The 13,067-nt window shown below is 40.7% G+C and overlaps 1 protein-coding gene across 1 annotated transcript in view; it reads left to right on the forward strand.

Annotated features, from left to right (window-relative positions):
* Positions 1-8,111, forward strand: part of LOC137346680 (protein ABHD15-like) — a 33,195-nt gene extending 25,084 nt beyond the window's left edge. The window contains exons 2-3 of the mRNA XM_068010363.1: positions 3,350-3,702; positions 6,381-8,111. Of these exons, the coding sequence (XP_067866464.1) occupies positions 3,350-3,702; positions 6,381-6,912 (885 nt within the window). The 3' untranslated portion in view covers positions 6,913-8,111. The remainder of the gene's footprint in view (positions 1-3,349; positions 3,703-6,380) is intronic.
* The last annotated feature ends 4,956 nt before the right edge of the window (positions 8,112-13,067 follow it).

A 13,067-nucleotide genomic window follows, 5' to 3' on the forward strand; every position in this document is an offset into this window, starting at 1 on the left:
AGAATGCGTTAATAATATTCTTTGGTGAAGGCTATTAGAGCTACAATTGCTGAATCCTCTCCGCTCAAGCAAACACCACAAGTCATAAGACATTCCTGCCTATACCACTTCCGTTTAATCACAGTCTGGGTGTAGCTAAAGGATGTCTATGTGTTACTGAGTTTGCAAGCATAAATGGTAAAACATTTAGCCATTGGTATATTGCTTTGTTTGGAGATCACCATACAGTCAATGATCATAAGGGAAGTATAGTATTATTACTATGACACAATGCGCAATAAAAGCCAGGCTTTCAGTATTTGAAGAACTATCCATCTGAAGCAGCTGATTAATGCAATACTTCTTCCCCCTTACAAATTGGTCAATCATTTATCTGAACATGACAGTAACTCATTTAAGAACAACATTACTTTGTGATTCATTTCAGCCTGATTAGTGTTATACTAGTTTTGTGGAATTTCCATCGGAATCCTTGTAAATTCAACATAAATTCATAGCATGATATTGCCAAGTTGTAAATTAGCTCCCACACATACCGACAGTCAATGGTGAACTGACTGCAGATTCATGTTAGATTGACTCCAGTATACCACAGCCAGTAGGCACAATATTGGCACACTAGCTGCAGTCCATGACAAAGAAGGAAATGTTTTATTAAAGCTTCTTAAATGTATTTATTTCTTTAATCCTCACATTGACCCCACACTATTACATTTTATTCAGGCTAGGGATTTAATCAGATTGCTATTAAGAATAATACCAACCAATAAAGGAAGCTAAAGGCCTCTCTGAAAATCAAAATGATAACTAGTTCACAGTGCTATTAATTACATAAACATTTTAACTGACTATAGTTGCTTACATTTAAATGCAATGCTTGTTAATTGTTCGTTATTGCTGAATTATTTGACACTTAAACATACCCCTGCGTTACAAACTGGTGGATAACAAATCGCTAAAGATGCAAACAGTATGACACATATTAAGTTGCAATTTGTATTCTCTCTCCATTTTTATATATAATGTGTGTATTTCACATTCTACCCTTCATGATTGCTATAAAACAAGAGTGATGTTATAGAGCGAGCATAGCACTGTTTTGACTTAGTGAAGTATAGCTAACAGTTTTATTACAACTATTCTAGTTATATAAATCTATTTATAATCTCCTTTAAGAACTCATAAACTGTCAAAATGTTGTCAGGCCCATATCTGCTCACCTCACTTTTTGATGGACACGAACCTGAATCCCTACTCTTCTTGCCCCTTCTCTCAACCTCCTGGGAAAGACAAAAGGTGAGACCAAAGACAATTGGGAATTGCTATCAACATGTCCTCAAACCTCAAAATTCCACAAACCCTAATAGGAGTCATGCCCAGGAGATCCAAACCCATCAGTTATTAAACAAAATCTTAGATTACGTCTGTTGTGATCTCACAGGTTTCCAGAAATCCATCTCGAAGCACTCTAAGGAGTCAGTCCTCATTATCACCTATGAAATGCCATTCCACAGGTCAATTGCCCTCTTTGAAAACAGAACCTTCCACACATTCAACATACATTCAATTTCACTCCCTGCTTCCACTATTTAAATGGATGGTTCATAGTTTAGGATTGAATTATCAATGAGGACATTAAAAATTATGATAAATTAAACAATGTTTCCTATGATGATGATTTTGCTATCTTCTTGATTCTTTCTTTTTGCCCTTATGCAATTTCAACAAGGTAATCACACCAGCACAGCAATTGTGTGGCAAAGATTGAATGAATCCTCTCCTTTTTACACTGCAAATCAGCCTAATAACTCCTATACAATACAACTGGTGGAGAAGAAAATTAAGTGAAAACATGTCAAATGAGGGAAGTGTAGGAGACCTCATTTCAACTAAGACTTGTCATTGAATACAATAGCAAAAATGACATTTTTGTTAAACTCCTTGAAACCACCTTAATATTAAAATTATAAAAGTGACTTTTTCTGAATAAAAGCAACATGTAGTGCTTGATAGCTCATGGTCGAGGAAAGTTGAGTTCAGAGTAGTTCTCTGTAATTCTTTGTCTGTTGTCATGCAGGCCCCCATCTGCCGAGAATGAGGCACATTACTTTTGCCACATGGACATTAAATTTCAAATTGATGCTGGGAAGAAGGGAAGGCCTGTGACAAGAACTGCCAGACCTTGGCTGAAAAAAAAATTACATATTAACAGAAAGTACTTGTAGACAAAGGAGCTATTCCCTGCTCCAATTCAATCCACAAACAGACGTGGTTAGACCAGTTAGTCACATGACTAACTGGCTGTTGCAGAGTTTGAATTGAGAGTCTGCAGAAAGCTCTTTGCTTCTGGATTGAAAAGACCTCCTCTCCTGTCTGCTCCCATCTCTTTCTCATGGAACTCCAAAAACCAACTGAAGACACATGAACCCCAAGAGAGAAAAGTCTCCTACAGTGAACAAGGTTTAAGAAGACTGGGCCCCAACAAAACGCAAGATCTACCTACAAAAGGACTCTATAGTGAGCCTGAAGAACTGTAACAATAACTCTTCAGATACTGCCTCAAACTTTTCCCCTTTATTTTTTCTTCTGCTCTTTCTGTTCCTATCTGCATGTGTGTATCGCGTATGCATGTTAGCGTGGGCGCGTCGTGTATCCGTAGGTGTTAACCGAATTAGAGGTTAAGTTTAAGTTTAATAAATTTAAATCTTTCTTCTTTAAACCTGAGAAAACCTGAGTGTTTGTGCTGGTTTCTTTGCCTTATAATTAGAAAACGGTGAACAAGGATTCACCAAGGGGGAGCTAAAACACAGCGTGTTTAAGAAATAAAACCCTGTTACAGTAAGATCAGGTGAAGGCTGAAAGGGACCCCTAGGCCTCTTTCTCACCTAGTCGTAACACTGTAATGTATTTCCATGCATGAAGAAAGAACACTAGTTGAACCAATATAGTATGCTACTAGGCTGTTTCTAAATTATTAGAATTCTTGGCTGGCATTCAATACTGGATGAGCAGAAATTTCCTACAACTAAAAATTGGAAGACCAAAACCATTGATTTCAGCCCCCACCACAAACTCTGTTCCCTCGCCACTTACTTCATCCCTCACCCTGGCAACTGCCTGAGACTGAACCAGACTGCTCACAACTTTGGTGTCGTATTTGACACGAGATGAGGTTCCAATCACATATCTGCACCATCATTAAGACCGCCTATTTTCACCTCCATAATATCACCTGACTCTGCCCTGCCTTAGCTCATCTGCTGTTGAAACTGTCATTCACGCTTTTGATAACTTTAGACTTGACTATTCTTGTTCTAAATTTTACTATTTGTTTATTTTGTCTTTGAAGTTTTGCGCTTCAGCCCTGGATTGTGGCCATCGTCCAGTGATTTTTAATAGAAGATGCCAGAATGGAAGTCTTTTAACTACACTGAAGCTGCAACAGTTTGGGGACCCATCTGATCTGAGAGAAGCCATTAGATACATTCGATACAAGCATCCAAATGCCAGACTTTTCACTGTAAGTGAGAGCACAGGAGCTGGGCTTTTGCTCTCCTATCTTGGTGAGTGTGGATCCTCCAGTTATGTGACATGTGCTGCCTGTATCTCGCCTGTCTTCAGGTATCAGGAGTGGTTTGAAACGGGACCTCCCTGGCTTTATCACTGGTTCCTACTCCTTTACCAAAAAACTTGGCTTAGCAGGTGAGTTTAACCAGATCAGTAATGTGAAGGGTGCTTGTTACTACATCGAGAACTGTGTAAGGTAGAAGCAGACGGTGTCTCATAATTATTGTTCTATGTGGTACACTCTCTTGTGTTGCTGGAGCTCTACTACCCTGCAGATGAGGTCAGTTCTTAATCTGTTGTAGGCCCTCCTTCAGATTGCTTTGCTCCATTTTCTATTAAATGCCTGTTTCTCCTGCATTGACACATTAAACATTCATGAATCTATGCAGCGCTTGGACACCCCAAAACATTTGCTCATCCTTTTTCCTTTGCTTAGAGAATGGGTAGCAGTGAATGTGTGTCACTGCTTTTGCACACATTACATCCTTGCAGTGATTTCTGTGCACTTCCTGTGCCATGTGACCTGACATAGTTTCCTTGGCGGTATGAGACTGCACCAAACAAAATATGTCATCAAACAATGAACAGTGTGTGACAGGATGTTTTGCATGGGTGTAGCCACAGGGCAAAGCATTTTACTTCTGTGCAAAGGTTTTCACGTATTTACCCGTCCTGTTAAACACACTAAACCGTATCCAGCACTGCATCCATGTTCTTGGCATAACGTAAGTGCTGCCAATGGTTTCCGCCACCTCTTGCCTTTCCTTTGCATGCCACTACCTTTAAAACCTTCTTTCCAGCAACTATTCAATGGCTCCATGATCAAAGCAGACTGCCCTAATGTGAGCTACCTTCTTGACTGGCATTCTGAATGATTTCACACTGCTTTTCCGACTATTTTGTCTTTGGCACTGCCAGTAGTAAAATTATCTGCTGGCATAAGTAAGTTCCCAAAATATTTCCTTGCCATGTAGGCTTGATACATTTTCACAGGCTCAGGGTTCACTATTTCCTCTGTATGCTCTCCCAAGGCCCCAGGATGCGCCTAACCTCTAAAACATGTGCAGCCTTTTAAGGCCACTTTTATTTCCTGGGCTGTCATCACTACACTCAAGAGGAGGCCTTCATGCTCCTGCAAGTAATATCCAGGAGATCTAATTGAGGCCTGAGACAAAATCCAGGCACATAGCACTGATGTCAAACAGCATTATTTTTATGTGCTGCCCACATGTTGCATTCATTTTTCTGGACTCCAGGAAAATCAGCCCATATAGCCCATCTGTGCAATGACAGTGAAAGATATGGAAGGTACAGGAATTTTAAGAGTTTAAAACAAAGAAAGGTAATACAAAACACTTAAAATAAATCATTTAAAATTAAGCTGGTCCAAAGTAAAATCATATTGCAACTTCAGTGATGAGCAATTATTAACAATTTGTGAGAGTTTATTTGATATAAACACACAGGGCAAGTGACCCAAATAATGCCTGTTTAATAACTGTATGGATAGAGACTAATATTCTTTATGGACCAAAGTTCGAATAACCGCCTTGCTTTGTTGTTTCCAATATTGATTTAAACAATCACTGCATGAAAGAGTTGGAGAAATGTTGATGTAGTAAGGCTCTATATAAATGTAAGTACCAGCAGCCATGCTGACTATTGTTTCTGAAGGGAGGTGGAATTAATGCTAAATGACACTTGCTCCAGTATTTCTGGTTAACTAACCACTGATTCAAATCATATCATACTGTGCCCAAGAATTCTCTTTCACAGTTTAACATTGTAGGTTATAGACTATGCAATAGATAACAACATTTATATAGCGCCTTTAACATAATTTAATGTCCTAAACATCTTTAAAGGCTTTACAGGAGTGTAATCAGACAAAAATTAACACAAAGCCAAAGAAGGAACCATTAAGGCAGGTGACAGGCGAAGAGTTTGGTTTTAAGAAGTGTTCTTAAAGGAAGAGAGAGAGGCGATATGGAATAGAGGTTTAGGGAGGAAATTTCAGAACATTGAGCATAGACAGCTCAAGGCATCACCTCCAATGTTAGGGAAAAGAGAGTGGGAGATGCACAAGAGGCCAAAGTTGGAGGAATGCAAAGTACTCAGGGAACTGCAGGGCTGGAGAAGGTGAGTTGAACCTTATGGAAGGTAGAGGATGGGAGCCTATCCAGGAGAGCATTGGAATAGTTGAATCTAGAAGTGATGAAGGCATTGATGAGGGTTTTGCCAGCAGATGCTCTGATGCAGGGATGGAATTAGGCAGTCTTTGCAGTCTTTGTGATGGAGAAGATATGGGTTTGGAAGCTCAACTCAGAGGTAAATAGCAAGTCATGGTTATGAACAATCTGGCTCAACCTTTGGCAGGATGGTGTGGTCGACTGTGTCAAGTGCTGCAGAGTTTGAGAAAGATGAGGACAGCTAATATTCCATGGTCACAGTCAGAGAGGATGTAATTTGTGACTTTCATTAGTGCCGATTCTGTGCTGAGGCAAGGGATTGGAGAGATTCAAATATGAAGTTGTGGGAAAGAGGGGCTCAGATTTGGAAGACAGCAAGATATTCAAGGACAGAGAAAAGGAAGGTTGGAGATGGGTCAGTAGTTTGCTGTTCTGTAATCATTGGGCGAATTAATTTGATGCAGGGACACTTCTACTTAGGGATCAAATCCAACTGACATTCTTCCAACTGAATATTGGATCTTAGAAATAGAGTTACCAGAGAATTTTCACAACTCTATAACATGAAGTTTGAATTAATTATAGAGTTATAAGCATAATTATTAATGATCTTGTCAACTCTAGGTATGCCACTGTGCTGGGAGACATCATTGACATGGATAAGTTGTTTGCCACGCGGACACTGAGGGAGGTGGAAGAGGTACTGTTCTGTCAAACAAAGAGCAACCCATGCTGGGACTTATACTGGGAAAAGAATGATCCTTTACGGGATGTGGATGAGGTTGCAGTGCCAGTGCTGTGTATTTGCAGCCAGGACGACCTATTCAGAGGGGACCCAGACACAACCTTGCCATTTGAGCTCTTTGAAACCAACCCCCATTTTTTTCTATTGTTAACTAAACACGGTGGCCATTGTGGCTTCTTGAAAAGCAGATCCTCTGTATGGAGTCATGAGGTATTACTGGAGTATTTTAAATCTGTCAGTGAGTTTTTCATGACTGAGGAAAGGACGAAAAGTTTTTCAAAAAGAAAATGTGCAGGGTCTGGAAACTCTACGGCTTATAAATGTGGCAGAGGCAACAGCTTCAAAAGAGATTCATTTTGCTCTCACAATATCCATGACATTTTCAACTGGCAGCGATCCTATACCAGGTGATTACAAATTAGGACCATTCAGGAAATGATTGTTCTTATTGACTTTAAAGGTCAAGTGAATGCAGCTCTTTCTTATGTGGATCATAAAGTGGAACTTCATTAACATGGACATGGGTCTTTCATACCGGGGGCTCATGTTTGTTGACATTTGAACCCCTTGCCTGACTACTTAATTTCCAGGCAGCTAGAAAAAAAACTTTTTTGACTGTTAGTGAAAATGGATCTACAAATTTTTTTAAATATTAAATAGTCCCTATGATTTTAAGTCATAAATTAAATTATAACAGGGCTAGGATGGTCACAAGCCACATAGTGGGACCTGCCAATGTGTTTGAGTCTTATCTGTGATTTAAGATTTCCTATAAGGACCTGGTGGAGGTCAGTTAGCTAGACAGCTAGTGTGAAATGCAGAAAGACGCCAACAGCGTGGCTCCAATCCCTGTACTGGCTGTGGTAGTTCATGGAGGTCTGCCTCCTTGCCTTGCCCAATGCTTGAGGAATGGTGACCCTCAAGCTGTACATCACCAACTGTCTCTCTCTAATGGGGGGAGTTGCCTATGGTCCTTTAGGACTATGGCTAGAGCCTAAGGACCTGGTAAAGTTTGCTATAGCAACTGCAGCTGTGTTAACAGTGTGTTGTAATCAAGTTTGGCTTTTATACTCTATCCCAGGGTGAAAACACTTTAGTTGACAATTAACCTCTTACTCTTCTGACAATGAATAACACTGCCAAAACCCGAAAGTCAAGTTGGACCTAGCTTTTATAATATCTCCAACCTATTTATTAAAACAAAAGTAAGGTTACTAATTACTGTTTCATGGCTCAATATGGTTGGGACAAATTTATGTTTTCAGTGATCTATTTTTGTGATTTAAAATATTTTACCAATGTTCAAGATTGCGTTTGGCATTGTTCAATTGAAATAAAAACTTGATAAGGGGAAGTTTAGTGACAAAATATGTATGATTGTTGACAATGAAACATGACAATTAGTGTTGTACAGATGTATGCAGTTTAAGTGATAGATGTCTTGTTTCATAGTTTTTCAACTTCTATATTTATTGTATCTGTTCAATGTGCTTTAACATTAATCTGCTCCTAGACATGAAACCTACCCATTTGAACCAAAAGCCCCCCCATCAGGAAATCTCCTTTATCTTTTAGCTTTCATTTTTGAAATAAAATATTCAGTATCACCAGCCTCTGTCAGTAACTACATAAGGAGCAGATGGAATTCATTCAATAGCAGACAAAATATGGCCAAAATATTTCAGATTAACTGACAAGTGGTAATATTCTTCATTTCATACTGGAGTATCTGACTTTAACTCCCACTTAAAGCTATAAGATAACATTTTTCAAGCTCTCGTATGAAAGATGTGTATATTTTTAAGGTTTGGAGCAGTAACCAAATTGAGCAGCAGAACTGTCCAAAGCCTCCCTGGATTTCAATTTGGACAGACTTCCTTCTTTTCCTTTAAGCTCCGTGAAGTCTCTTTACCTAATGGGATTCACCACTGAGCCTTCCCATTACAACTGAGAAGGTACTTCAATACGAGACCGGAGACAGAGACAGAGCCAGAGAGAGAGGAGCACAGCAGGAGCGGAGAGAGAGGGAGGATCATGGCGGGAGTGGAGAGCGAGAGATGAGCACGGCGGGAGCGGAGACAGAGAGATGAGCATGGCGGGAGCAGAGAGAGAGAGAGGAGCACGGCGGGAGCGGAGAGAGAGATGAGCATGGCGGGAGCAGAGAGAGAGAGATGAGCACGGCGGGAGCAGAGAGAGAGAGATGAGCACGGCGGGAGCGGAGAGAGAGAGAGATGAGCATGGCGGGAGCGGAGAGAGAGAGAGATGAGCACGGCGGGAGCAGAGAGAGAGAGATGAGCACGGCGGGAGCGGAGAGAGAGAGATGAGCACGGCGGGAGCAGAGAGAGAGAGATGAGCATGGCGGGAGCGGAGAGAGAGAGATGAGCACGGCGGGAGCAGCAGGAGTGGAGAAGGGAAAAATCGAAAAGTAACATCAGAGTGACGTCACAATCAACAGAGAGAGCAGGGAAACAGAGAGCCGCCGGGGTAAGTATACTGGTAAACTTTTAATTTAATTTAAATCAAACGTAGCATCAAACATCACAGGCCAGCAGGTAGGTGATTGGTTTGGGAAGAAGCTACCTGTTTGGTGAGTATCTGGTAACTGATAGCAGTCCATTCTAATTCTAACATTTAAAATAGTAAAGGAATAAAATATATAAATAAAAGGAAAATAAAATAAATAATTGAATAAGATAATTAAGTAGTTAATTAAAACATATTCAGGATGGCAGGACAGGTGATGTGTCAAGGCTGCAGCATGTGGGAGCTCCTGGATGCCGGTGTGATTCAGGGCAAACACGTCTGCAGTAAGTGTTTGTGGCTCGCACAGTTTCGGCTCAGAGTCATTGAACTGGAGTCTGAGCTTCAGACACTGCAACACATCAGGGAGGGGGAAAGTTACCTGGATATTTTGTACCAGGAGGCGGTCACACCCCTTAGGATAGGGTCTTCTGATTTGGTCAGTGGTCGGGGACAGGAAAGTGTGGCTGCAGCTGAGGCAGGTAAGGGGACCCAGAGGGCAGGAGTCTCTTGTGATTGTCCAACAGGTTTGAGGTTTTCAGCTTGTTTGAATGAGAGTGGGGGCTGCAGGGTGGATGAGCAACCTGACCATGGCACTGTGGTACAAGAAGCCATTGAAGTGGAGGGAGAATAAAGGAATGTAGTGGTACTAAGGGACAGTATAGTTAGGGAGATTGACACTGTTCTCTGCAGCAAGAGTCCAGATGGCTGTGTTGCCTGCCTGGTGCCAGGGTTCGGGACATCTGCTCAGGGCTGGAGAGGAACTTACAGTGGCAGGAGGAGGATCCAGTCATCGTGGTCCATGTAGATACCAACATAGGCAGGACAAGGAAAGAGGTTCTGCATAGTCAGTATGATGAACTGGGCACCAAATTAAGAAGCAGAACCTCAAAGGTAATAATCTCTGGATTATTAACTGAGCCACGTGCAAATTGGCATAGGGCAAATAAGATTAGAGAAATTAATGCGTGGCTCAAAGACAGGTGTGGTAGAAGTGGGTTCCAGTTCATGGGGCACTGGCACCAGTACTGGGGAAAGTGGTGGCTGTACCGTTGGGACGCTCTACACCTGAACCATGCTGGGGCTGGTGTTCTTGTGAGCTGAACAATTAGGGAAGTAGAGAGGATTTTAAACTGAATAGTGGGGGCAAGGGATCAAATTTGGGAAGATATGGTAAATCAAGGAGTAGAGACAAGGCAAGAGAGAAAGATATTAATATGGGAAATGATAAACAGACTGTGACAGGAAGGGATAGAGTATACAAATCTAAGAGTAAATCAACAGATAAGGCTAGAGGTTACAAAAATAACAAAAAGGACAAAACTAAAGGCTCTGTATCTGAATGCATGTGGCATTCGAAACAAAACTGATGAACTGAGAGCGCAAATAGAAATAAATAAGTATGATCTGATAGCCATTACAGAGACATGGCTGGAGGACAACATAGATTGGGATCTGAATATTGAAGGGTACGTGGCATTTAGGAAGGACAGGGAGCTAGGAAAAGGTGGAGGGGTAGCTCTGTTAATTAATGATGGTATTAGCGCAATAGAGAGGGATGACCTAAGTTCAGGAGACCAGGATGCAGAAGCAGTTTGGGTAGAGATAAGAAATCATAAAGGCAAGAAGTCACTTGTGGGAGCGGTGTACAGGCCACCTAATATTAACCACACTGTAGGACGGTGTATAAAGGAAGAAATAATGGCATAAAAACAAGAAATGCTGGAATCACTCAGCAGGTCTGGCAGCATCTGTGGAAAGAGAAGCAGAGTTAACGTTTCGGGTCAGTGACCCTTCTTCGGAACCGAAGAAGGGTCACTGACCCGAAACGTTAACTCTGCTTCTCTTTCCACAGATGCTGCCAGACTTGCTGAGTGATTCCAGCATTTCTTGTTTTTATTTCAGATTTCCAGCATCTGCAGTATTTTGCTTTTAAGAAATAATGGCAGTTTGTCAGAAAGGTACAACGATAATTATGGGGGATTTTAACCTACATATAGACTGGAAAAATCAGATGGGCAGAGGTAGCCTAGATGAGGAGTATATAGAATGTATTGGGGATAATTTCGTGGAACAATATGTTCTGGAGCCAATCAGAGAGCAGGCTATACTGGACCTGGTATTGTGCAATGAGATAGCGTTAACTAATGACCTCATAGTTAAGGAGCCCCTAGGTAGCAGTGATCATAATATGGGTCCAAGACTAGTATTTTAAACTTAAATAAGGGCAATTATGAGGACATGAAAGCAGAGCTAGCTAAAGTGAACTAGCAAATCAGGTTAGGGGATAGGTCAATAGAGATGCAGTGGCAGACATTTAGGGGGCTATTTCAGAATACACAGAATAGATACATTCCAATGAGAAAGAAAATTCCAAGGGTAGAACCCACCATCCGTGGTTAACTAAAATAGTTAAAGATAATATCAAACTTAAAGCAAAAGCCTATAATTGCGCAAAGATGGAAGGCAGGGCAGAAGATTGAACAGAATATAAAAAACAGTAAAGAATGACTAAAAGATTGATAAAGAAGGTAAAATTAGAATACACGAGAAAGCTAGCTAGAAATATAAAGACAGATAGTAAGAGTTTCTATAGATAATTAAAAAAAGAAAAGTGTTAACAATGTGAACTTTGGTCCAATAGAAAGTGAGTCTGGGGAATTAATAATAGATAATAAGGAGATGGCAGATGAATTGAACAGATATTTTGCATCTCTCTTCACTATTGAGGATACAAGTAACATCCAAGTATTAGCTGTAAGTCAGGAAATGGAAGGGAGGGAGGAACTCAATAAAATTACAATCACCAGGGAAATGGTACTGAACAAACTGTTGGAGCTGCAGGCTGACAAGTCCCCGGGTCCTGATGGACTTCGTCTGAGGGCATTAAAATTAGTGGCGAGTGAGATTGTTGATGCATTAGTTTTAATTTTCCAAAATTCCCTAGATTCGGGGAAGGTCCATTAGATTGGAAAATACTGAATGTAACTCCTTTATTCAAAAAGGGAGGGAGACAGAAAGCAGGAAACTACAGATTAGTTAGCTTAGCATCTGTCTTAGGGAAAATGTTAGAAGCTATTATTAAAGATGTTATAGCATGGCATTTAGAAAAATTCAAGGTAATCAGGCAGAGTCAACATGGTTTTGTGAAAGGGAAATCAAATTTAACCAATATATTGGAGTTCTTTGAGGGAGTTACATGTGCTGTGGATAAAGGGGAACTGGTGAATGTATTGTATTTAGATTTCCAGAAGGCATTTAATAAGGTGCCACATCAAAGGTTATTGCAGAAAATAAAAGCTCATGGTGTTGGGGGTAACATATTGGCATGGATAGAAGATTGGTTAGCTAACAGGAAACAGAGAGTAGGCATAAATGGGTCATTTTCTGGTTGGCAAGATGGAACAAGTGGTGTGCCACAGGGATCTGTGCTGGGGCCTCAACTTTTTACAATTTATATAAATGACTTAGATGAAGGGACCGAAGGTATGGTTGCTAAATTTGCTGATGACACAAAGATAGTAGTCATAGAGGAAGTTCGGAAAGTAACATGAGAGGACATAAGGGGGCTACAAAGGGATATAGATAGGTTAGGTGTATAATGTGGGAAAGTGTCAAGTTTGGCAGGAAGAATAAAAAAGAAGGATATTATCTAAATGGTGAGAGATGCTCTGAGATACAAAGGAATCTGGGTGTCCGAGTGCATGAATCGCAAAAGGTTAGTATGCAGGTACAGCAAGTAATTAAAAAGCTAGTAGAATGTTATCGTTTATCACGAGGGGAATTGAATACAAAAGTAGGGAGGTTATGCTTCAGCTATACAGGGCATTGGTGAGACCAAATCTGGCGTACTGTGTACAGTACTGGTCTCCTTATTTAAGGAAGGATTTAAATGTGTTGGAGGCAGTACAGAAGTGGTTTACTAAACTAATACCTGGAATGGGCGGGCTCTCTTACGAGGAAAGATTGGATAGGCTGGGCTTGTAATCGCTGGAATTTAGAAGAGTAAGAGGTGACTTCATTGAAACATATAAGATCCTGAGGGG

Source organism: Heterodontus francisci, chromosome 30 (genome assembly GCF_036365525.1).
Source record: "Heterodontus francisci isolate sHetFra1 chromosome 30, sHetFra1.hap1, whole genome shotgun sequence".
NCBI classification, from domain to species: Eukaryota; Metazoa; Chordata; class Chondrichthyes; order Heterodontiformes; family Heterodontidae; genus Heterodontus; species Heterodontus francisci.